Source organism: Papaver somniferum, chromosome 10 (assembly GCF_003573695.1).
Source record: "Papaver somniferum cultivar HN1 chromosome 10, ASM357369v1, whole genome shotgun sequence".
NCBI classification, from domain to species: Eukaryota; Viridiplantae; Streptophyta; class Magnoliopsida; order Ranunculales; family Papaveraceae; genus Papaver; species Papaver somniferum.
This window is the reverse complement of record NC_039367.1, coordinates 137,439,542-137,462,351: the sequence shown is the minus strand read 5'-3', so window position 1 is coordinate 137,462,351 and position 22,810 is coordinate 137,439,542. Positions and strand designations below refer to the sequence as shown.

The window sequence follows — 22,810 nt, the reverse complement described above, 5'->3', positions numbered from 1 at the left end:
CCTAAATTGGTTTCATCCTAGATTAAATTTAAAAAATAGCAAGATAGGGGTGCACATACCCTACCCATACCCGCCAACCCTACCCTACCCGCCAATTTTTTAACTGTATCCTACCCTATCCACTATTTGGCGGGTAGGGTGGAGGGTAAAAATTTTCTTAACCGCCAGTAAACGGGTTGGGTGGCGGGTATAGGCCATATCCTACACACCCTACCTAAGAGTGCACATACCCTACTCATACTCTCCAACCCTACCCTACCCGTCAGTTTTTTAACCGTATCCTATCCTATCCATTATTTGGCGGGTAGGGTGGCGGGTAAAGATTTTCTTAACCGCCAGTAAACGGGTAGGGTGGCGAGTATAGGCCATATCCTACCCACCCTACCCATTGTGCAGCCCTAAGCAAGGATGAAACTGGATACATCCTGTGTAAATTAAAAATAAGAAAAAATATTTGAAAATGGGCATGATAAAACTGGTTACATCCTGCCTATTTTTACATTTTTATCCATTTAAACAGTATCAAAATCTAACTGTCCATTTCTCCCAGAAAATGTTTATTTTGGTTTAACCAATTTTGTGCTTCCTAAAATGGTCCTCAGTGTCCAAGTTCTTCCCGCAGATGGTGAAGTTCATGTAGGAAGCATATATGTTTGGGACTATGTACAAGGTATGCAAAGTACGCAACTATCTGACATCTACTTGTTTTCCCCTCGTCTAACAAATCCGTAATTAATTAATTATTAATTCTTTGCCATATTTGTTCATGATTACAGAAGATAAACCTTCACGGTTTTTGAAGGAGATCTCACAAATGATTACCCAAGTTTAGATGCCACCCTTACCATCACGCCAACACAGACGGATGGGAGCTATAATTGCTCCGTGAAGTGGTCTGTACAATACGAGAAAACGAATGAAGATGTCCCTGATCCAACATACTATATGAAATTGCTGGAATATTTTGTAAAGGAATTGGATACCGATTTGTTCAAGGGAGAGTAGACAAGTTTGATCATCTACCTGTTGCTGGAAGCTATATGTTTGTGCTTGATGTTTAAATAAATTCGACATCCAAAGAAAGATCGATCTTGTATGATGCAGTTGGCTTATGTTCTTAACGTTGTGACACTCGGTTTTTTGGTAACCTTGTTAATGGTATTTTGGAGATCCGTAAGGACTTTTACAGTGCGTTTTATATGCATAATATTCCATGTATACGGGAGTGTAAATTACTAAATTTTCTGCAGACTTGCTAGCGAAAAGAGATGTGTCAGAACAATGTTTGAAATTTAGATTTGCAAACCTCCTCTTTCTTTTGCTAATGTTTTTAAGGGAGGATAATTTTGGAATGGCCTTCAACTGTATGGTCAGGCTCCGCCAGGAAGACGCTTTGGTTCCTTATCATGTTGTCAAGCAAATGGCATAGAGAAAAGTGAAAATAGCTTCAGATTTTCTTTGCATTAAGCAAAATATCTGGATAAGGTCCTTATCATGCAGGTCATGCCTTTGTTTTCTTGACCATTCTTTACCTTTCATGTGCTGAATCACGTTTCTTATTTTAAAAAGTTCTGAACCATTTCAGGTGATAAAATTATCTAGCTAAAAGTTTACATGTGGTCGATTATGATTTTCAGAGTTGTAAGTAGAAAAACGTGATACAACAACACTGATAAAACGGTCAGGAAAACAATTATACTTTTACACGTTAGGAAAAACGTGTGATGTGACACTATTTTAAGGGTTTCGTTTTGAGGTGTAGTAAATATAGAGAAGAGTTGAAGAAATATGGCGGACGTAACAAAGAGAGATGCGAGAATAGCAGCGAAAACTCATCAAGTCCACCAGCAACCACATCATGAGATGAATGAAGCCTTAGAAACTGTCGCGCGTCAAGCACCAGTCACCGCGAAACGGATGGTTCGTGGTGATTTGGAAGAGTCACTTCCTAAGCCTTACATGCATCGTGCTTTGGCTGCTCCCAACACAGATCACCCAAATGGGACACGGGGTCACAAGCATTACAACATGAGTGTTCTCCAGCAGCATATTGCTTTTTTCGATAGGGATGATAATGGCATCATTTATCCATGGGAAACTTATTCAGGACTAAGAGCCATCGGTTTCAACGTCATTGCTTCCTTTGTTATGGCGATTCTCATTAACGGAGCGTTGAGTTATACAACGTTGCCTAGTTTGATCCCATCACCTTTTTTCCCAATATACATACACAATATTCACAGATCCAAGCATCGATGTAGGTACATAAAATAAACTTGCCACGTGGTCGCACAAGAAGACACGAAATAAGTCTGACGAATCTCACTAGAAGATACTGCATCGTTCCCCGGAATCCCAATTAGTGACTTGTCAAATCAAAGTCAGAACCGCCTTGTCGCGGATCAAACGACACGAAGTAAGAAAGTCTATACGCGAGAGAGCATCCAAAGCAAAATAATTCACAAAGAGGACCTAAAGCATAAAGGAACAATTGTAGTACCCAACAAGATAACAACCACGAAATCAGATGGGCGAAGTAATGTTACTTGGCTGGAAAGTTAATCTGCAAAGTCAGTAAATTGTCAAACAAGAAAAGAGATAGCTGTCCCGACAAACTCTCAAAGTTGTCAGTGGAAGAAAGGGAAAAACTTTATGGAAAATGGTCTGGGCGAAGTATAAAGCACCTCCACGAGAACCTGGCGACGATCAGGCGAATTAAAATGAGTTGTATTCCATTATGATTGGATGGTCTATAAATAGAGACCCTTGGGAAATGTAAGGGGGGTCGGAAATTTTAGGAGAGGAGCAGTCTTGCTTAGAGGTGGGATTAGGGTTTCCTTGTATCCAAAAACTTGTACTTTCATTATCTTGAGTGGTGAATCAATAAAGAATTTTTTATCCAAAGTATTAGTCATGTCTTAGATCTGATTTGTTTCCTATTTGGGTGTGCTACTGGATTTCCAGTAGTTACATTTTGGCGTCCAGAAACATGGAACTTAGGTTGGGGATTCATCCTCATCTAAGAGTTGGTTAGGATTTAGAAGCAGAGGTTGATTTTGAGATACCAAATCAAGGATTGGTTGATGGCCAGGACACCAGATCGAGCGAGGCACTTGATAGCAACGAGGAGAAGCAAATGTTTGGAGGAGAAAAGAAGAGGAAGAATGGAAAGGGGAGAAACTTCGGTTGCAGGAGAAAGGCAAGGCGTGAATCTACAGCGAAATGATCAGACCAGTGAATATGATTTCAGGGAGGGTTCAGTGCACACTTCTGACACAGATACTATTGAAGGAGAAGAACTGACCCGCGGAGAGATGGAGGATAATATTGGCGAAGAAGATATGACGCTAGATCAGTTAAGGGAGACACTCCGCCTCGAGAGGGAGCGAGACAGGGACTTAGCGGAGAAACACACTAGGCTGATGAGTCAAAACGCTATGTTGACAATGGAGAATAGCCAACTCAATGAGGAAAGAGAAGCTGACACCACGGACTCGGAAGCAAGAACGATATCGTCGGGCGAAGAAGAGCTACGACAAAGGAGATATGCTTACAAGAAATACGGAGGAAAACGAAAAAGGAGACAACAAAGAGAAAGCAGTGAGGAAAGATATCTGAGAAGAGCGTTGGAGATAACAAGATGGGAAGATCAAAGGCGGAGATATGAATAAGAAAGGAGGAACGAAGGAGGAAAGGCAACACGAAATAAACCGGAGATACGAGGAAGAAATAAGGCGTGGGGAGGGAAAGTATGGCGAGATGAGAAATAATTATCGCGAAGAAGATGGAAGAAACCTGAATCAGGAGGTCTTGAACGAAATGCAGGATATGAGGACATTGATAAACAATTCTCGAAGAGGTGGTAGGGCGCAACTGGCAGAGGCAATAGAAAAAGCTGTTAAATCTCTGTTCACTTACGAGATAATGTATGTGGACATTCCTGAGAATTGTGTACTACCAAAATTTCCAAGCATATTCAGCGGGTCAGAAAATGCGGTGCAACACTTAAAACAGCACACTCTTTCATTAATGCAATGGGGACGAAATGATGCAGTACTCTGTAAGTATTTCCTTGCGATCTTAACCGGAGAAGCGTTGGATTGGTTTGATGGGCTACCAGAAAGGTCGATTTCATCATTTAAAAACTTACAGAGGATATTCTTGACAACCTATATAAGTAACAACATGCTGAGGTCGGGGATTGAGACCCTGTTTAACCTGAGGCGAAGACCGACGGAGAGCTTACGAGGGCTGGTAACAAGATGAAGAACGGTATGTAGTAAACTCGCAGGAAGAGTCGATGAGAAATTTTTTATCCTAGCCTTTGTGAACGCCTTAATCCCGACCGACCTGTTGTACACCCAAATATTCATTATCCGGAACTCCTTGACAATGAATGAATTAAGGGAGTATCAAGAGGAATACATAGCATTGGAGGAGAAGCAGGGAAAGTTAGCGAAGTAACAGCGGTCCCAGCGAAGGAAGGGAATTCAAGGCTATTACCCAGAACATTGCAAGTCGTGGAGGATGATCCGAAATATGAAAAAGGGGAGCCTTCAACTCCAGTCCCTGCAAAAATTGTAGATGTGTCAAGTGGAGATCAAGAATGGATCGATCAACAAAGATATGAGGAGTCAAGACGAAGGAATCATGAGACACAAAGTCATAACACGAGATATCAGCAAAGAAACAATCAAGGACCAAGATTTGGAGAGCGAAGACCAAATGCACCAGCTTTTGAAGATGTAAATCTTCCTAGACTTAATACAACTGTGGAAAAAGTATGGGAAGCAATAGTGTTGATGGAGGAGATCCCACCCCCACCAAATTTGGGAAGAGAACCACCTCCGGGAACTAGGAATCATGAGTTCTGCAGGTATCATCGTTTTCATGGGCATCACACGAATGACTGTAGAAACATCCGAAGAATTATACTTTGTCTAGTAGAACAGGGAAAACTCGCACATTTCCTGGAGAATTATGTGCCTCCACCACCACCCCCACCGCGTGACAATCAGCAAGTGTACCGAATTGAAATAGATCGGGGAACCCAAAGATTGAATTGTAATTCAATAATACATTCAGCCAAGAACATCCAGAATTTCCATGATAATATACTCAAAAGAGTGCATAAGAGGGACTTCGAAGGAAATGAGATATTCAACCTCGCGAAGAAGGAGCAATTAGAAGAGGGAAAAAAAAGAGAGATATAGACTCGCCTTGTAACGCTCTCATAGTACGGCCGTGGATACATGGGATAAAAGGAGTTGCATCAGCATATCATTAGGCAATACGATTCCCTATGCCAAGTGCGGTAGGAGAAATTAGAGGAGATCTAAAGGAAGCACGAGAATGTAACCAAAAGGAGGTCCATAACTATGACGAGAAAATAAGAAAAAAGATAGAACAAAAGAAGAAGGCGTGCGAAGAAAAAAAGGGCGGAGCAGTTGATGGTATTCACAATTGGGGTAAGCGAAGAGCAGACTATGTCACAAAAAGGTATAGAAGAGGTGGATAAAATGTTGGTTGACAATGAAAAGGACCGTGAGATAACACCGAAGAAGGAAAGTCGAATGGAAATAAAGCAAAGTGGGAAGACGAAGAAAGGGAAAATAGATGAGGCAAGCGAAGTAACAAAAAATGAGAAAGAAAACCCCATCGCCAAAGAAAAACAAATTCCACGAGGCGGAGCAAAGGCAAACATTACCAAGCGCAAAAGGATATTGATACAAGAAACTGAGGGAAACGTCGAAGGAAAGGAAGAACAAAGTTCTATAAGTAAGCAGAAAAACGCTTGTGAAGAAGATAAGGAGATGAAACGATTAAAGGAAGAACTCTACCAAGAAAGGCGAAGGAAAGAAGACCTGATAAATGAACGAATAAGGCTAGAAAGGCAAAACGAGAAACTTGTAATTAAGAACAAACACCTGAAAGGAAAACAAGCGGAGCACAATACCAAAAGAGGAGAGAATGCTTCAGGAAGGAAATTGGGAGTTGAAGAGCATCATTAGTATTGGCGAAAAATAGAGGGGCAAGGGGAGCGAGATGAACGGGAAGATTTTAAAAGAACCATAGAAATTAGCAGGAGGGAGTTCAGAGAAAAGGAATATCGAACGCAGCAATTGATGATGACCAGTAAAAAAGTAACAACGAGCAATGTCCCGGAAGCAGGTAGAACATCTGGATTGCAGGGGCAGCCCGAAATGATGAACAAATGTGCAAGAAGTAAGCCTTGCAAACCCGAATTAGCGGCGTTATTCTCGTTGAAACAAAGGGAGAATGAAAGCTTTCGAAGTATTATGGCGAGATGGGATACTATTTGCGGTGAGCTGAAAGGAAGGTTGTCAGAAGAAGATTTAGTGCGCTCGTTCATCTATGCGCTATCAACAAAGAACCCTCTATTTTCGATATTGTTCAAGATCAGGAACGAGGTAAGGATGAAGGAGTTGAAAAAGTATCAGTCTGAACACATTCGCATAAAAAGAAAAATACTAATAACCAAGGAAGGGTCGTAGAAACAAAAAGATTGTAATTATTATTATGAATTTATCATTTGGAAATGTATCAGATTTACAAAATGATAGCAATGATATTTTTGAATTTTGATGAATCGAATCAAGGATATGAATTTCATACGTACGAAGTAAGCAAAACAAAGTAAACCCCATCCCAGACAGAGTAAGACCTCGCATTAGGAGGAAAATAAGAAATACGAAGTAAACAGTTTCCAGGAAAACTTAAAACCTTCGCCTAGGAAGGCTAGGAATCCACGACGTGCACCCTAGTTCGCACGAGAGTGCAAGAGGCAAGTCCTAACGCACGTCGTAAACAACTCTTAGAAAGATAAGCTAGGGGAAATGATAAGACCTATCCTCCGAGGGTCCCTTTTTATGATGGCCTTCGGTAAGGGGTGCAGAAATATGACCAAGGCGCCGACGTATTCGGGTGAGCTGCGGGTGCCTGAGACGTCTGGAGCGTTACCGGCCATGTTCGTATGGAAAGTCTTGGCTACGATGCACCCGATCCCAAAGAAACCCCACCTAGGGTGTGACTTCGTAACCATAAGCCACATCGGCGAAGGGGACAAGAAGTCACGAAAACAACTGAATGTTGTAATAATTGGATGGGAGAGACCAACATGCATGTTAGGGTTAACCTCCTTGAAGGGGAAATCCGGGGGAATATAAAGGGATGGCACCCTCCAGATTAGGGAGTTGTGTGACCAAAAAATACGGCAATGTCATGGGGCTAACATTCATGGGAATATCTATGCCTGTCACATTGTCGCGAGACAGGGTACAAAACGAATGTTAAGACGAGGTTGATGGATTATTATTTGAAAGAATAATAAGCACCTGATACTTCGTCGAATCAAGACCCTTAATGAGAGGGTGGGGCGGAATAAGACCTTAATTAGGAGTCGCAATAAGACCTCGAAAAGCAACAAATGAATAAGAAACAGAATTGAAAACCCTACCTGTTATAACCCGTAGTAACATTAAAGGAAATCTGGAGGTAAACACAAACAAACACTAGAAGCCAGATTATCATGAAATGTGTAATAGAGGCAAGGTCAAAGAAATAAGACAGTGGAAGAAGGTTTAAGAAGCAAAAGACAAGGACAACACGAGAGGCATGAGCGAGGACTCAAAATAAGAATACGCAATGGGGCAAGTAACAGATTTCAAAGCCTGCGTGAAATAAAACCAGAATTATTTCACCAAAATCATGAAAACCAAATATCAACTAACCCATTTCATGCCTTGAGAATGCACAAAAGAATAAGAGGCAAGTATATACTTTAAATTTTGTTATTCTTTTGAGTCTTCCCTCGGCAAGTATATACTTGACGAGGAGAGGTGTGATATTCTGTTGGAAAATAGCAATACTGATATGCTTAACGAAAGTATACTACTTGAAAAACAACCGAAAATAGATAAAATAAAAGGATCCAAGATATTCTTCCACCCAAGCTTGGGAGCGCCCAAATAGAAAAATTGTTTCCAAAATAACTAAGATTGAAACTTAAAGTATCGAAGAAGAGAAGTTAAGGTTGCTGCTGAAGAGGAATGCCATCAATGACTGTTATTTCGGGGATATCAACACCATCCTCGCCAAGATTAGCACCAGTATCTGCATCAGGATTTGAGGGTTTTCCGAGAAAACTTGTAGAAGCAAATGCATCTTTGGGATTTTCCTCTTCGACCTTTACCTTCTCGGTCTTCTGCTCCTTGTCACCTTCAACAAACCTCTTTTCTTCGCCTGAGACGATTTTGTCGTCGCTTGGCTGCTCATCGTCATAGAATATCTCTAGAGGAAAAATGGGACGAGGAATACCATGCTCGTCGCAGAAATTGTTGAAGAGAGATATCAAGTAGTTCTGGGTATTCTTACGAGATAAATTCGCTACTTTCGCGGAATCCACCATCATATCGTCGATATCAGCATTCAAATCCTTAACATCATCTCTGAGGTAAGAAGCCTCGTTGCAAGACTCATCCATTTCACGAGAAAGGTGAAGGACTTGATTCTTGTAATGCTCTTCGGATTCTGCAAAGACAAAATAATATTTTATCAGAAACCTGAAATTTGATCTAACCATAACTATGCACAGCACCTAAAACTACCTTCCATTTGTAAGATAGTAGCGTTCAAAGTCTCTTGGATATTGATGAGTGCCAAATATTGTATATATTTATCCCTTTTTGTTGGCATTTACTCATCTTTTGTGCATTAATTCTACATTTTATCCCATATTCTGTATTTTCATTGTTTTCAAGAATAAATATTTTTCTTACTTAATTTTGCATTTTTAGGTAATAAATAAAGCCTGGATGACTTGCGGAGCGGAAAAGAGCAGAAAAGTAGTGAAAAGCCGGGAGAAATCACGCAAGGAAGCCGCGAAGAATGGTGCGCACAACCTCATTTTCTACACACAAAAACGCCTCCGTTCTCAGCCATTAGATCAGTTCTCAGAAGCATCCGATGGTCGCTCCTTCATAGAGCATCAAAATCTGAAGTCTCTGCCAAGCACCACAGCGCTGAAATTCCAAGCCTTCAGATTAGATGGTAGTTGAATCCAACGGTCGCTCCCTTGCTGTTCATCAAAGTTTGATATCTCCGCCTTACACTACAACACCTAACCCCATCTAGAGCCGTTAACTTCGTTGTATCAAAAAATCTGACGGTCGCTACCAGCCTCTTCAGGATGAACCATCCGATCCACCTACCAGCTTCACATCCCACGGCCCATCTCACGAAACATCACCTCTTGATGGACCCGCCTCACACCAGAACATCCCATACCCTAAAACTATCGAACCAACCTCATTCTTCCTCTTCCCTTCTCTTTCTTTTCCTTCTCCTTCACCCGACAGTTGCAGAGCTCTGCAACTGCAACTCCTGCCCCTGCCATGCCGCCAACACCATCACCTCCACAGTTCTGCCACCACCACCCCATCCCAAGTTTCTCCCTTGTCTCGTTTTTAGCATCAAACTAGGTGCTACAAGCTAGAACAGTGAGAAGCTAGGGTTACATAATCGCAAAGGGGACAAAACTTGAAGAGACAGGAGCATAAGAAGAAGATAAAGCATGGGTATGAGCTTAATCGCAGAGGGGACAACGAAATCAGAAGAGTATGGTAATTTTCTCCCAAGTCTGAAAACCCTAATTTGTAATTTGGGGGAAAACCCTAATTTTAATGCTTTTGTATAAATAGAAGAGATGGGTATGGTGTAGAAGGTGTTCTTGGATTAACCAAGTAACCAATTAGGGTTGAATTTTAATTTTAATGTTAATTTTCATGTTCAGTTCAATTTTCATTTATTTTCATATCACTGTTAATGTTTATATTTGTTGTTGTCATGTTAGTTCACTGTTAATTTGTCATGTTAGTTCATTGTTAATTTGTCATGTTAGTTCACTGTTGTTGCTCACTGTTAGTTTAAATGCTCACTGTTAATGTTTAATTCACTGTCATGTAATGTTATGTTCCTGTTAATGCTAGGCTAGAAGCCTTTGAAACTTTGATTTGATTGTGCAATGGAAGAAATCAGTGCTCATAGCAAGCTGATTATCTTACCATTCCTTGTGTATGCTTAGGTGCATTGTGTTGATTGAGTAGTTGGGAGAAACTAGTGCTCATAGCAAGCTAGTTTTCTTCCCATTCTATATGAATGCCTTAGCTTTGCCTTAGCCTTGCTCTGTTAGCTTCACCACATCCCTGCCCTTGGCCTTAGGCCTTGGTTTGTATTGTCATCTTGCTTTTGCTGTTTAGTTTTTAGTCTGCTTCATCTCTTGCACTGCTGCATTCCCCTACTGCTACTGTTTACCTCCCTTGGCTTGCTGCAACCCTGTTGCTGCCACTCCACTTCCCTTGCAGCTACCCTGCTACCACTGCTGCATTACTTCTTTTTCTTGGCCTTGCTGTGCAGCTCTTGCTCCTGCTGCTGCTACTACCTGCTGTGCATTGCTTCTGTTACTGCTGAAGCCCAGATTAATTACAAAAGCCCACTGTGGACTTAATCAAATCCCAGGTGAAAAGCTAGAGCCCAATTCTCAATTCACAGTCACTGTTAGCCCAAGGCCCAAAAGACCAAAAGCCCAGGTTTAATCCCAAGCTCAGTCCACTACACTGAGCCCAAGCCTAAGTACAAGGCAAAGCCTAGTTCACTGCTAGGACAAAAGGTCAAGCCCAGTCCATTATAACTGTTAGTTCAAAAACTCTGAGCCCAAAGCATCAGTTCACATTACAGAGCCCAATTCATTCAAAGGGCATTCAAACCCATTAGCACTCAAAGCCCAATCTAAGCCAAAAGGCTTCATAGCCCAATAGCAACTAGAACCCAAAATAGCTAGAACACTCCAAAACACTCCCAATCTCTGTGGATCGACCCGTACTTGCACGAGCTACAACTGACGACCGTGCACTTGCGGTATTACTGTAGGCCCGCGTTTCTTTGCGCTTTAATTTTATACATATCTCCGGGCCCACCAAGTTTTTGGCCGGGGATAATTTTTAGGACCTTTTCAAAGCCTATCAAGTTTTTGGCGCCGCTGCCGGGGATTGGTGCTGTGTTTTATCTGTGTTTTTCTTAGCTATTTTTGCATTTCATTGCATAGCATTTGCATCTGCATCTGCTTCACTTCATTTGCTGTTGGACCTGCTGTTCTGAACCTGTTTTTCCTCTGCTGGGACGCCACCAAGGAAAAGAACCAAAACCCAACTGGGTTTTTGCAACAATATCAGAGCAGCTGGGCTGTGCTAAAAAGGTAAGCCTAAACCCATTCATTGAGAGAACCCAACCTGTGGGCTTCCAAATTTCTTTAATTGTGGGCTTGTAATAATTAACCCAATTTTTTTGGGCTTTTTATTTTTCTATTTTGGGTTTGTAATAATTTATTTTTGGGCTTGTTTGTTTAATTTGTGGGCTTGTATTTATTTTGTGTGGGCTTGTTTAAATTCTTCCATTGGACTTGTATTCTGTATTCTGGGTTTAAACCCAGCTGAGCTTATAACTGATTGTGGGCTTGCTTCCACTCAAGAGTGGACCTCGAAACCAAAGTTTTAAAACAAACATCGGACCTTAACCAACTGGGCCAAATTAAACTTTCAAAATTAAAACTTGGATTTTCGTAGGCCGCAGCCTTCATTCCATTAGAGGACAAACAGTGGGCTTGCTCCCATTTCAAAAACCAAATTTTATTTTCTTAATTTAAAAAAAAAAAAAAAAAAAAATTCTTTCCCAATTTTAAAAAACCAAATTTTATTTTCTAATTTTATCAAAAAACAAAAAAAAAAAAAAAATCTTTTGCTCCCAATTTTAAACCAAATTTCTTTTATATCCCACCAAAACCAAAATTTTCCCAAAAATCCAAACCCATCAAAAACCAAATTTTTGAAAACCCATTAAAACCAAATAGTGGGCTTTGTGTCATTTCAAAATGGACCAACCTCGTGCTCTCCATGAATACATGTATCCGTCAATAAAAATTCCATTATCATGTATTGTATTACCTCAAACCAATAACCCTTTTAAAATAAATGCAAGCATGATACAAATACTTCCTATATTTCGAGGGTTCGATTCTGAGAACCCCTATACTCATGTAAGAGAGTTTGAACAAATTTGTCGGACTATGCAACCTGATCATTTGTCCGAAGACTCTCTGAAATTGCGTTTGTTTACATTTTCTTTAAAGAAAGGGCCAAAACATGGTTTTACGGTTTGAGACCACAATCAATCACCACTTGGGAACAACTCACTAATCAATTTTTCCAAAAAATTTTCCACACCATAGGACCATCGCTATTCGTCAAAATATCAATTGTTTTGTCCAATTGGATGAGGAAACTGTTTTTCACTATTTTGAACGTTTTAATGATTTGTTGAGTGAATGTCCGCACCATGGAATTGAGAAGTGGAGACTTGTCGTCATCCTCTATGAGGGACTAGACTTTAAATCTCGAACCATGGTTGAGTCTATGTGTAATGGTGAGTTTATTGATAAATCTGTGGATGATGCATGGAATTTTTAGCCGAGATTGCAGAGAAAACCCATCAATGGGAATCCGTTAGGGAAACAGGAACAACACCACATGATATGAGTCACCCCATGAATTAGAGTTTTATTCTTGTAATAGCTCCGACCTTAGGATTGAAAATTATCCTAGATTGCAAAATCCTATCATGATGATGATGATTATGATGTTATGTTAGAAGAACATGTCTATACTGAAAATGTTATGGAACCTTTGGGTTCAAATACATTAGGCTTCTCTGCCCCGACCTTAATGCATGATATTTCTTCTAGTATTCCATGTGATGTTTCCCCTGATGTGCCGATACACGAGAATAAATCTGTTGATGATGTTGATAATTCTGATTGTAATCTTGCCAATTTGATTGATGATTGTGAGCATGATGTGACATGTGTAGATGAGTTAGAAGATTTTGATTTGATTGATAATGATATGCCTATTCTTCTACCTAAGTCACAATCTGATGGCCTTCCACCCAACCTAGATTTGGTTTGTACCCATATTGTCAAACCGATTTTTCTGAAAATTCCTAATCTAGGATTGGAACTGTGTGCTTCCCAAGTCCTCTTGGACTATTTTGCTTCAAATATAACACTTTTAAAGAGCCACAGTTGGAATGCATTTTTTGCCCATCCCGAAAACAGTCCATTATGAGTTAGACCTTTTGAATCCTGAACCCTAAAATTGTTAGATTTTGTGCTTAAAAGTAAACCTGTTGAACAATTTAGGTTTAGGGTATTCATTCGGTTTTTCGCTCTCACTCCCATTTAAGTCCAATTTTAGTGTTTTGAAACTTTTTGTCTACACTTTTTCTTTTGGGTTGATCCTCAACTCTTTAGATTTTGGTGTATGGTGAATTTTTTGTATATAATCCAGTAGATAAAATTTTAAAAACCCTTTTGTTCCTTTTGTATATATTTTGCTAATCCAATATGATCTCGGCTGAAATATGTTGGATTTTTGCCTTGAATAACGGAGTTTTAATTCTGCTTTCGCCGAAATCGGGTATTCTCTCTCCTTTTACTCTACTCAGCATGTCCCTTTCCATATGTTGCATTTTAATTCTTTCCATATTTTGAAACATTGAGGACAATGTTTAGTTTAGGTTTGGGGGTATAGAGTAGATACCATGATAATTTGCCATAATTGAAAACGAACTCCTTCTTCTTTTTGAAAAAATTGAAAAATTCCAAAAAAATTAAAAAATCAAAATTCAAAAAAATTAAAAAATGAAAAATCATAAAAAATGGAGCTCATTTACCTTGAAATGTTGACTCTTGTGCAAATATGTATTTTTATTAGGAGTCTTAGTCTAGATATTTAGGCACCCTGATTCTAGCACAATTCACATAGTGATAAGAAATTTGCACGCGCACGATCTACCAATACATGTATGGCCTCGATCTTCAAGGTGTTTGATAGGAAGTTACGATTGCCAATCACTTTAGAATACTGAACGAAACTTGACTAGCTTGTTCTTTGGTTGGTTGGGATAGAAGGTGGAGGTTACATTAAGAAAGACAACCATCGAATTTAACTGGGTGCATCAAAAAGGGCTACCTCTTGCAAAGTGTCATGTAATCTTTTGTTTCCTTTTGTATATTATCAAAAGTGTTTCCTTTCAAAAAAAAAAAAAAAAAAAAAAAAAAAAAAAAAAAAAAAAAAAAAAAAAAACAGAGAAAAATATCAGAAAAATACAAAAAATCAAGTATTTATCAATTCCATCATCTCTTGTTCCAAAAATAAAAAGAGATTTGTCAATGTAAATAAGAGTCATGTAAAGAGTTCTTTTGTGTTTCGTTGTAATAAGCAAGGAGGGTGTATGCCATTGATGTACAACGCGAGCAATTGTGAAATACCTCCAACTCATTCACAATTCTCGTAAAGTCCGGACAGCTAGCTAGATTTCGACCTCAGTTCTTAGCCTGAGAAACTATCTCTTGGTGATTAGTAGTCATAACTTCAGATCTTTCTTTACACATGTGTAGATACACTTTACACTATTATCACATGTCTTTTTTTGTTATCAGTGCTAGGATTGTGCCTTCGATAGCTAGATTGACATCTCCATTTTGCTGTGAGCTTAAACTGTTTTGCACATGTCACATTTGATGGAATCTGAGCTTATATTTTGTCCTTAGGTTTTGTAGGCACACCTCTGGTAAACCTTCACGAGACTTCAACTCGTCCACTAGGGACACTTAGTGGTTTAAAAGGCTTAGTGCATACGCTAAATGCATTCGAGAGACCAGCGACAGTGGTATAGTTAGGATTTCCTTAGTTTTGTTTTACTTGAGGACAAGTAAAATTCAGGTTTGGGGGTATTTGATGAGTGCCAAATATTGTATATATTTATCCCTTTTTGTTGGCATTTACTCATCTTTTGTGCATTAATTCTACATTTTATCCCATATTCTGTATTTTCATTGTTTTCAAGAATAAATATTTTTCTTACTTAATTTTGCATTTTTAGGTAATAAATAAAGCCTGGATGACTTGCGGAGCGGAAAAGAGCAGAAAAGTAGTGAAAAGCCGGGAGAAATCACGCAAGGAAGCCGCGAAGAATGGTGCGCACAACCTCATTTTCTACACACAAAAACGCCTCCGTTCTCAGCCATCAGATCAGTTCTCAGAAGCATCCGATGGTCGCTCCTTCATAGAGCATCAAAATCTGAAGTCTCTGCCAAGCACCACAGCGCTGAAATTCCAAGCCTTCAGATTAGATGGTAGTTGAATCCAACGGTCGCTCCCTTGCTGTTCATCAAAGTTTGATATCTCCGCCTTACACTACAACACCTAACCCCATCTAGAGCCGTTAACTTCGTTGTATCAAAAAATCTGACGGTCGCTACCAGCCTCTTCAGGATGAAACATCCGATCCACCTACCAGCTTCACATCCCACGGCCCATCTCACGAAACATCACCTCTTGATGGACCCGCCTCACACCAGAACATCCCATACCCTATAACTATCGAACCAACCTCATTCTTCCTCTTCCCTTCTCTTTCTTTTCCTTCTCCTTCACCCGACAGTTGCAGAGCTCTGCAACTGCAACTCCTGCCCCTGCCATGCCGCCAACACCATCACCTCCACAGTTCTGCCACCACCACCCCATCCCAAGTTTCTCCCTTGTCTCGTTTTTAGCATCAAACTAGGTGCTACAAGCTAGAACAGTGAGAAGCTAGGGTTACATAATCGCAAAGGGGACAAAACTTGAAGAGACAGGAGCAGAAGAAGAAGATAAAGCATGGGTATGAGCTTAATCGCAGAGGGGACAACGAAATCAGAAGAGTATGGTAATTTTCTCCCAAGTCTGAAAACCCTAATTTGTAATTTGGGGGAAAACCCTAATTTTAATGCTTTTGTATAAATAGAAGAGATGGGTATGGTGTAGAAGGTGTTCTTGGATTAACCAAGTAACCAATTAGGGTTGAATTTTAATTTTAATGTTAATTTTCATGTTCAGTTCAATTTTCATTTATTTTCATATCACTGTTAATGTTTATATTTGTTGTTGTCATGTTAGTTCACTGTTAATTTGTCATGTTAGTTCATTGTTAATTTGTCATGTTAGTTCACTGTTGTTGCTCACTGTTAGTTTAAATGCTCACTGTTAATGTTTAATTCACTGTCATGTAATGTTATGTTCCTGTTAATGCTAGGCTAGAAGCCTTTGAAGCTTTGATTTGATTGTGCAATGGAAGAAATCAGTGCTCATAGCAAGCTGATTATCTTACCATTCCTTGTGTATGCTTAGGTGCATTGTGTTGATTGAGTAGTTGGGAGAAACTAGTGCTCATAGCAATCTAGTTTTCTTCCCATTCTATATGAATGCCTTAGCTTTGCCTTAGCCTTGCTCTGTTAGCTTCACCACATCCCTGCCCTTGGCCTTAGGCCTTGGTTTGTATTGTCATCTTGCTTTTGCTGTTTAGTTTTTAGTCTGCTTCATCTCTTGCACTGCTGCATTCCCCTACTGCTACTGTTTACCTCCCTTGGCTTGCTGCAACCCTGTTGCTGCCACTCCACTTCCCTTGCAGCTACCCTGCTACCACTGCTGCATTACTTCTTTTTCTTGGCCTTGCTGTGCAGCTATTGCTCCTGCTGCTGCTACTACCTGCTGTGCATTGCTTCTGTTACTGCTGAAGCCCAGATTAATTACAAAAGCCCACTGTGGACTTAATCAAAGCCCAGGTGAAAAGCTAGAGCCCAATTCTCAATTCACAGTCACTGTTAGCCCAAGACCCAAAAGACCAAAAGCCCAGGTTTAATCCCAAGCTCAGTCCACTACACTGAGCCCAAGCCTAAGTACAAGGCAAAGCCTAGTTCACTGCTAGGACAAAAGGTCAAGCCCAGTCCATTATAACTGTTAGTTCAAAAACTCTGAGCCCAAAGCATCAGTTCACATTACAGAGCCCAATTCATTCAAAGGGCATTCAAACCCATTAGCACTCAAAGCCCAATCTAAGCCAAAAGGCTTCATAGCCCAATAGCAACTAGAACCCAAAATAGCTAGAACACTCCAAAACACTCCCAATCTCTGTGGATCGATCCGTACTTGCACGAGCTACAACCGACGACCGTGCACTTGCGGTATTACTGTAGGCCCGCGTTTCTTTGCGCTTTAATTTTATACATATCTCCGGGCCCACCAAGTTTTTGGCCGGGGATAATTTTTAGGACCTTTTCAAAGCCTATCAGATATCAGAGTACAAATAAATGATCTAGCCTGAAGACTTCTAGATTCTTCTCTCGGAGCTGAACGTATAACTCGTGATACAAATCGTCCCAGCCTTTGCCATGACCAGACTTCGAAGTATCTTTGTCGGAATGAATGACGAGAGTACCCTTGTTCTTACAAAGATCAACAGACTTGACTTGAGAAGAAGATTTAACGGAATTTGGGCGCGAAGAGTCCTTTAGTTGATCCTGAGTAAATTCCACCTTTTTCTTCAGACAATCAATCTCCTCGTTCAAACTAGTAACCACGCTGCGAGATTTACGAAGATCGACCACAACTTGATTCTTCCTGTTAATTATGCGTTCTTTATCCTCTTCCAGTCTTTGAATTGAAGATAATGATGAGGAGTGAAGATTCCTCAAAGTGGTGAGAGAGTTATTGACTCGCTGGAGCTCTAACTTGAGATGTTCATTCTCGTCATGAAGATGGTGATTCAATTCCTCATTACGAGAGCAATCGACAGACAGACGATCCACTTGCGAGAAAAGGGTCTCAACCTTATCATTCAAAATATCATTTTCAGTCACATAAAAATCATTTTGAGTTGAGAGATTCAGGTTTTCAACACGAATATCTTAAACTGAGGTAGACGCTTCGGAAGCATCCATTTGACGTATCATGCATCGAGCTTGACGAAATACGAAATAATAAAATAACAGACATAAAGAGAAAGGAAAGGAATGGATCTACAAGAGAAAGAACATACTCTGGAACTTCTTCATCTTCTTGTCTTGCTTGCTGGAATACTCTTTCTCTTCGTTAAGTTCCTTCGTTATGGCCTTGATTTGAGCATCATCCTTCTTCCTCTTCTCGCGAACAAGCCTAATCTCCACTAAACTGGCCATGTGACGATTGACTTCCTGCGAACCGAGGAATCGGAATTTAGAAACGAACCTCGAAATACTATGAATATACAGTTGAAGAAGTATAAAGGGCTCACCAAGTTCATTAAAGCAGAATGTTGTTGGAGAGTCAAATTCATGGAGGCATTCAGCAGTACAGATGCATCTTGAGAGAGAAAGTCATCAGCACTAAAAGTCACCGGAGATTCAAGGGCACAAGACCTCGTGGAAGGATCTTCACGAACCTTATGATAAATATCTTGCAGAAACTTCATGTATGGATCATAAATAGGATTAGACACCACAGACGAAACCCTTTGCTTCCCCTTTTTACAAGGGGAGGATTTCTCAGAGGATTCCTCAAGATGCACAACCGGAGGAGGAGGAACGGTAGAATCAACAACTTTAGGATAAGTAGTTGTACGAGAGCGAGAAGGTTGATACTTAGGAGGAACGGGATGAGTTGGAGGAGCGACAAAACTCCTAACTGCGGTTAAACCTTCCAAGTCCAAGGTCTTACGTTGCCTTTTAGGATCTCCCGAAGAACGGACATGGGAGGTCACAGTCTGCGAAATGACAAGTTCAATACGATTAGGGGATGATAGAGTTGTAGCACACGAAGCGGTAATTTTCAACGAAGTAAAGATACCTGATTTGGAGGGGAAGGCGGAGTGATGTTCACGTATCTTTCGTCCCTTAGTTGGCTCGGAAGCAGGCTGCTTAACAAGGAGAGTATCATCCTACGAAAAAAAAAGGGTTAGAATTTAAGGTTACATCGCGAAAAATAAAATAACGGGAGAAGTGGATACCTGTTTGGGAGTAGGAGATTCAACAGTAACATCCCTTTCCTTGTGATCTTTGAGAAGACCAGCAGCAGGCATCTTGTACTAAATAAAAGATAAAAGAGATATGAGAACAAACAAAGCCCAAAACAAGATAAAAGTCTAAGAAGCAAGATAATACCTCAGCTGGCACGGACCATCGAAGCTTTCAGGGATCGCATCCGGCGAGATAACAATGTTTGGGGAGAGGATCCTTGCGAGGAATCCCTTTCTCGTCAAAACCGCAGATAAAAGGGCCCCTACCACCATAGGAAACATCATCCGGTCTTCGTCTCAAGAAAAGCGAAGTCGGTCATCTCGTCCCGGTTTGAGAGGATCCACATCTAAAAGAAGAGCTTTGGATGGAGCAGAGATGGTGTTCCGGATGAGCTCGATACCCCACTCCTGATACTTCCTCGTGCTTGTAAACCTAGCAGAATAATTAGCCACGAAAGAATCCACATTATAGTCACGAGAATCGTACTCCTCAGCCACTAACGGAGCTCTCGAAGTGCCATTCTCTGAGCGAATCTTGAACTCGTTGGTGATACGAATCACATTACCAGAAAGTTGGAAAACCCCGCACTGGAGTCTATTCAGAATCTCGAGGAAGACAGGGTTAGAGGGGTCGTAGAGGGGAAAACATAACCCGACTCTTAATTGACCGACGCTGACGATCAGCTTGTCTATAGATCAAGTGTCGGATTAAATCCACTTGTAGTTCAGTTCCATGTCTCGAGTTGCAGAAATTGGAGGAGCTACCGAAGAATCTACGGCAGGGGTCAAGGTTAAACCCATCTTCTGAAAATCCGCTTGGAATTCTTCAAAAATTTTGAGGGGAGTGGGAGTTGAAACTTTCTTTGGGGCCATGAAGGCGAAAATAAGAGAAAAATCTGAAAGAAGGAAGAAGACAACAATGGAAGAAGAAGGAGCAGGAACAGTAATAACTCGAACGCAAAGCAAAGGAGGGGAAAAGGAAGAAGAAATCCAAACTAAGTTCAAACGAGGTATTTATAGTGTAAAGAAATTAACCGGCAAAGACAGGTTGTCGACACGTTCGAGGAATCCTAACCGATAATAGCCGGTTACCAGGAGAACGTGGCAGCCAAGGGATTTTGGACTGTTCTTATTTCGTCCTCACGTGACTCGAACAGAATAAGAAAAGGAAAAACGTAGTTACATAAAATACACTTTCCACGTGGTCACACATGATGATACGAAATAAGTCTGACAAATCTCACTAAAAGATACTGCATCGTTCCCCGGGATCCCAATCAGTGACTTGTCAAATCAAAGTCAGAACCTCCTTGTCGCCGATCAAACAACACGAAGCAAGAAAGTCTATACGCGAGAGATTATCTCAAAGCGAAATAATTCATAAACAGGACCTAAAGCATAAAGGAACAATTGTAGTACCCAACAAGATAACAACCACGAAATCAGATGGACGAAGTAAGGTTACTTGGCTGGAAAGTTAATCTGCGAAGTCAGTAAATTGTCAAACAAAAAAAGAGACAGCTGTCCCGACAAACTCCCAAAGTTGTCAGCGAAAGAAAGGGAAAACTTTATGGAAAATGGTATGGGCGAAGTATAAAGCACCTCCACGAGAACCTGGTGACGATCAGGCTAAGTAAAATGAGTTGTATTCCATTATGATTGGATGGTCTATAAATAGAGACCCTTGGGAAATGTAAGGGGGGTCGGAAATTTTAGGAGAGGAGTAGTCTTGCTTAGAGGTGGGATTAGGGTTTCCTTGAATCCAAAAACTTGTACTTTCATTATCTTGAGTGGTTAATCAATAAAGAATTTTTTGTCCAAAGTATTGGTCATGTCTTAGATCTGCTTTGTTTCCTATTTGAGATCTGGCACATGACTGAAGGCAACAGGAATGCGTACGACTTCTTCGGCTGGATTGCAGCAAAGTTGGAATGGGGTCTTCTCTACATTCTTGCACGAGATGAGGAGGGATTTTTGTCCAAGGAGGCCGTTCGCAGATGTTTCGATGGTAGCTTGTTCGAGTATTGTGCTATGCTCCAAAAAGAGAGAGCTCTAGGTGCTAAGACAGATTAAGGTTTAGGGCGTTGGGTATTTGGTTTGGGTTATGTAAGTAGTAGTAGTAGTAAGTGGAGTCGTTTCTGTCGCTCTAATACGTTTTGCACGCATGTTAGTCCTGAATACCAGAAATGACATAAAACTCTACGCAGCGTAGACTGTGCTTCTGTGAAAACATCGTCTCTATAAATCTGAGTTCCAGAAATTAGAAAAGAAAAGAAAAGAAATCCAAAGCATGGTATAAAATTACAACAGATTCATAACTTTGTAAAGAAAATTTGCAAGTGAAAGTCAGAGAAATTATACCCACTAGAGAAAAAAAGAGAAAAAAAAACCCAACCAGCAATGGATGGAGAGGCCCAGGTTTAAGGGAGTAACAACATTATTTTTTTCTTCATTTCAGCAATGAAAAAGTTCAATAAACAAAATCTTCACTTTGTTCCCACTTTGACGTTCTTGTTCTTCTTTGTCCCCACAAGTTTTTTTTCTTGAAGGCCCAACGGTTGCATCTGAATCAGTAGATACTGCAACAAATTGAGACCCAAGGACAGAGGGTAAAGAGATAGATTTCCTTGCATACAGAAACATCTAAAGAATGATAAGATTGAACTTAAACTTGGTTATATTCAAATGGCAGTATTTATCAAGTAACACTGACTACAACAACCAACCCCAAGGTCGACCCAAATTCTAGGAAAAAAAAAGGATTTCATTGTTTCATATACAAGATAGAGGCATTTTTCATAAAATATGCCGACATATTTATGTTTAGAAATTAAGTAAGCTTTCGCTTTATAAAATTTTGAAGAGTATCAAACTTATAGTTAATACGGTGCTGGCATTTTACATAGCATATGCTGACATGTTTATGTTAGGTGTCGAAGAACTCTCGACGATAAAATCAGATGCTTGCTGCAAATGAGAAGGTTCGGTTGGTTGTTGGCGTGTATAGCTGTGGCAGTACTTCTACCGTTGTTGCTGTATATGAAGGTACATCAAATAGGCTCAGTTTTTGTCTAGTAATATTAAGTTCACGCAGCAACGTGACACAATCTCTTATGAAGTGATAATACAGTCCCAGTCATGCCATAGACGTTGTGGGTCATGTTCTAGAGTTACAGGTCAGAATGGAGAAGGTCGAGGAACCATCAACTTTTACAAGTCGATCGAGAAATAAGTAAAGAGTATGCACTTATATTTATTTATTTATTTACTGAACGAAGTCGTCTAAGCTTGACTACATCTCTTTTAGATTATAAACCCCTCCCCCGTTTCTCCTTGAAACCCTAAATTACCCTCTGCAAATGGATTCTCTTGATCTTAGGGTTTCAGTGAGGTTCAATATGCTCCCAGAAGAGATTACGTTAGAAATATTATCTCGTTTACCAACCGAATCTGTTTTAGAATGCAAATTAGTGTCTAAACTAGGGAGAAATCTTGTTCGACATCCCTGCTTCTCAAAGTTGCACTTCAATCATCTAAATACTCATGTTTCTGGTAAGTTGGGTTTCATATTTGATACAATATGGGTTGACAAACAATTTTCATATGCTGAATATGATGAAAATTTAAACCATTTTAGTAGAAATACAAAGATCAATTTAAGACCTCCATTTGAGGATTGTTACATTCTTGGTTCCAGTAATGGTTTAATCTGTTTGAATACACGAGATACTCATGGACCCGCTTATATCTGTAACCCAATAACAAGAGAATACATCATGCTTCCAAAATCTGGAGGAAAATAATTCTTCACTGGATTTGGTCACTGTCCTTCAACCAATAAGTACAAGGTTGTTAGAATCTGTGAGGG

At 40.2% G+C, this 22,810-nt stretch overlaps 1 protein-coding gene across 1 annotated transcript; it reads left to right on the top strand.

The window, feature by feature from the left end:
* The first annotated feature begins 1,788 nt into the window (after positions 1-1,788).
* LOC113316284 (peroxygenase-like) lies at positions 1,789-21,015 on the top strand. Its single transcript, XM_026564496.1, has 2 exons — positions 1,789-2,257; positions 20,825-21,015. Exons 1-2 carry the CDS (start codon positions 1,789-1,791, stop codon positions 21,013-21,015), a joined length of 660 nt encoding a protein of 219 aa, XP_026420281.1.
* Positions 21,016-22,810: the final 1,795 nt, after the last annotated feature.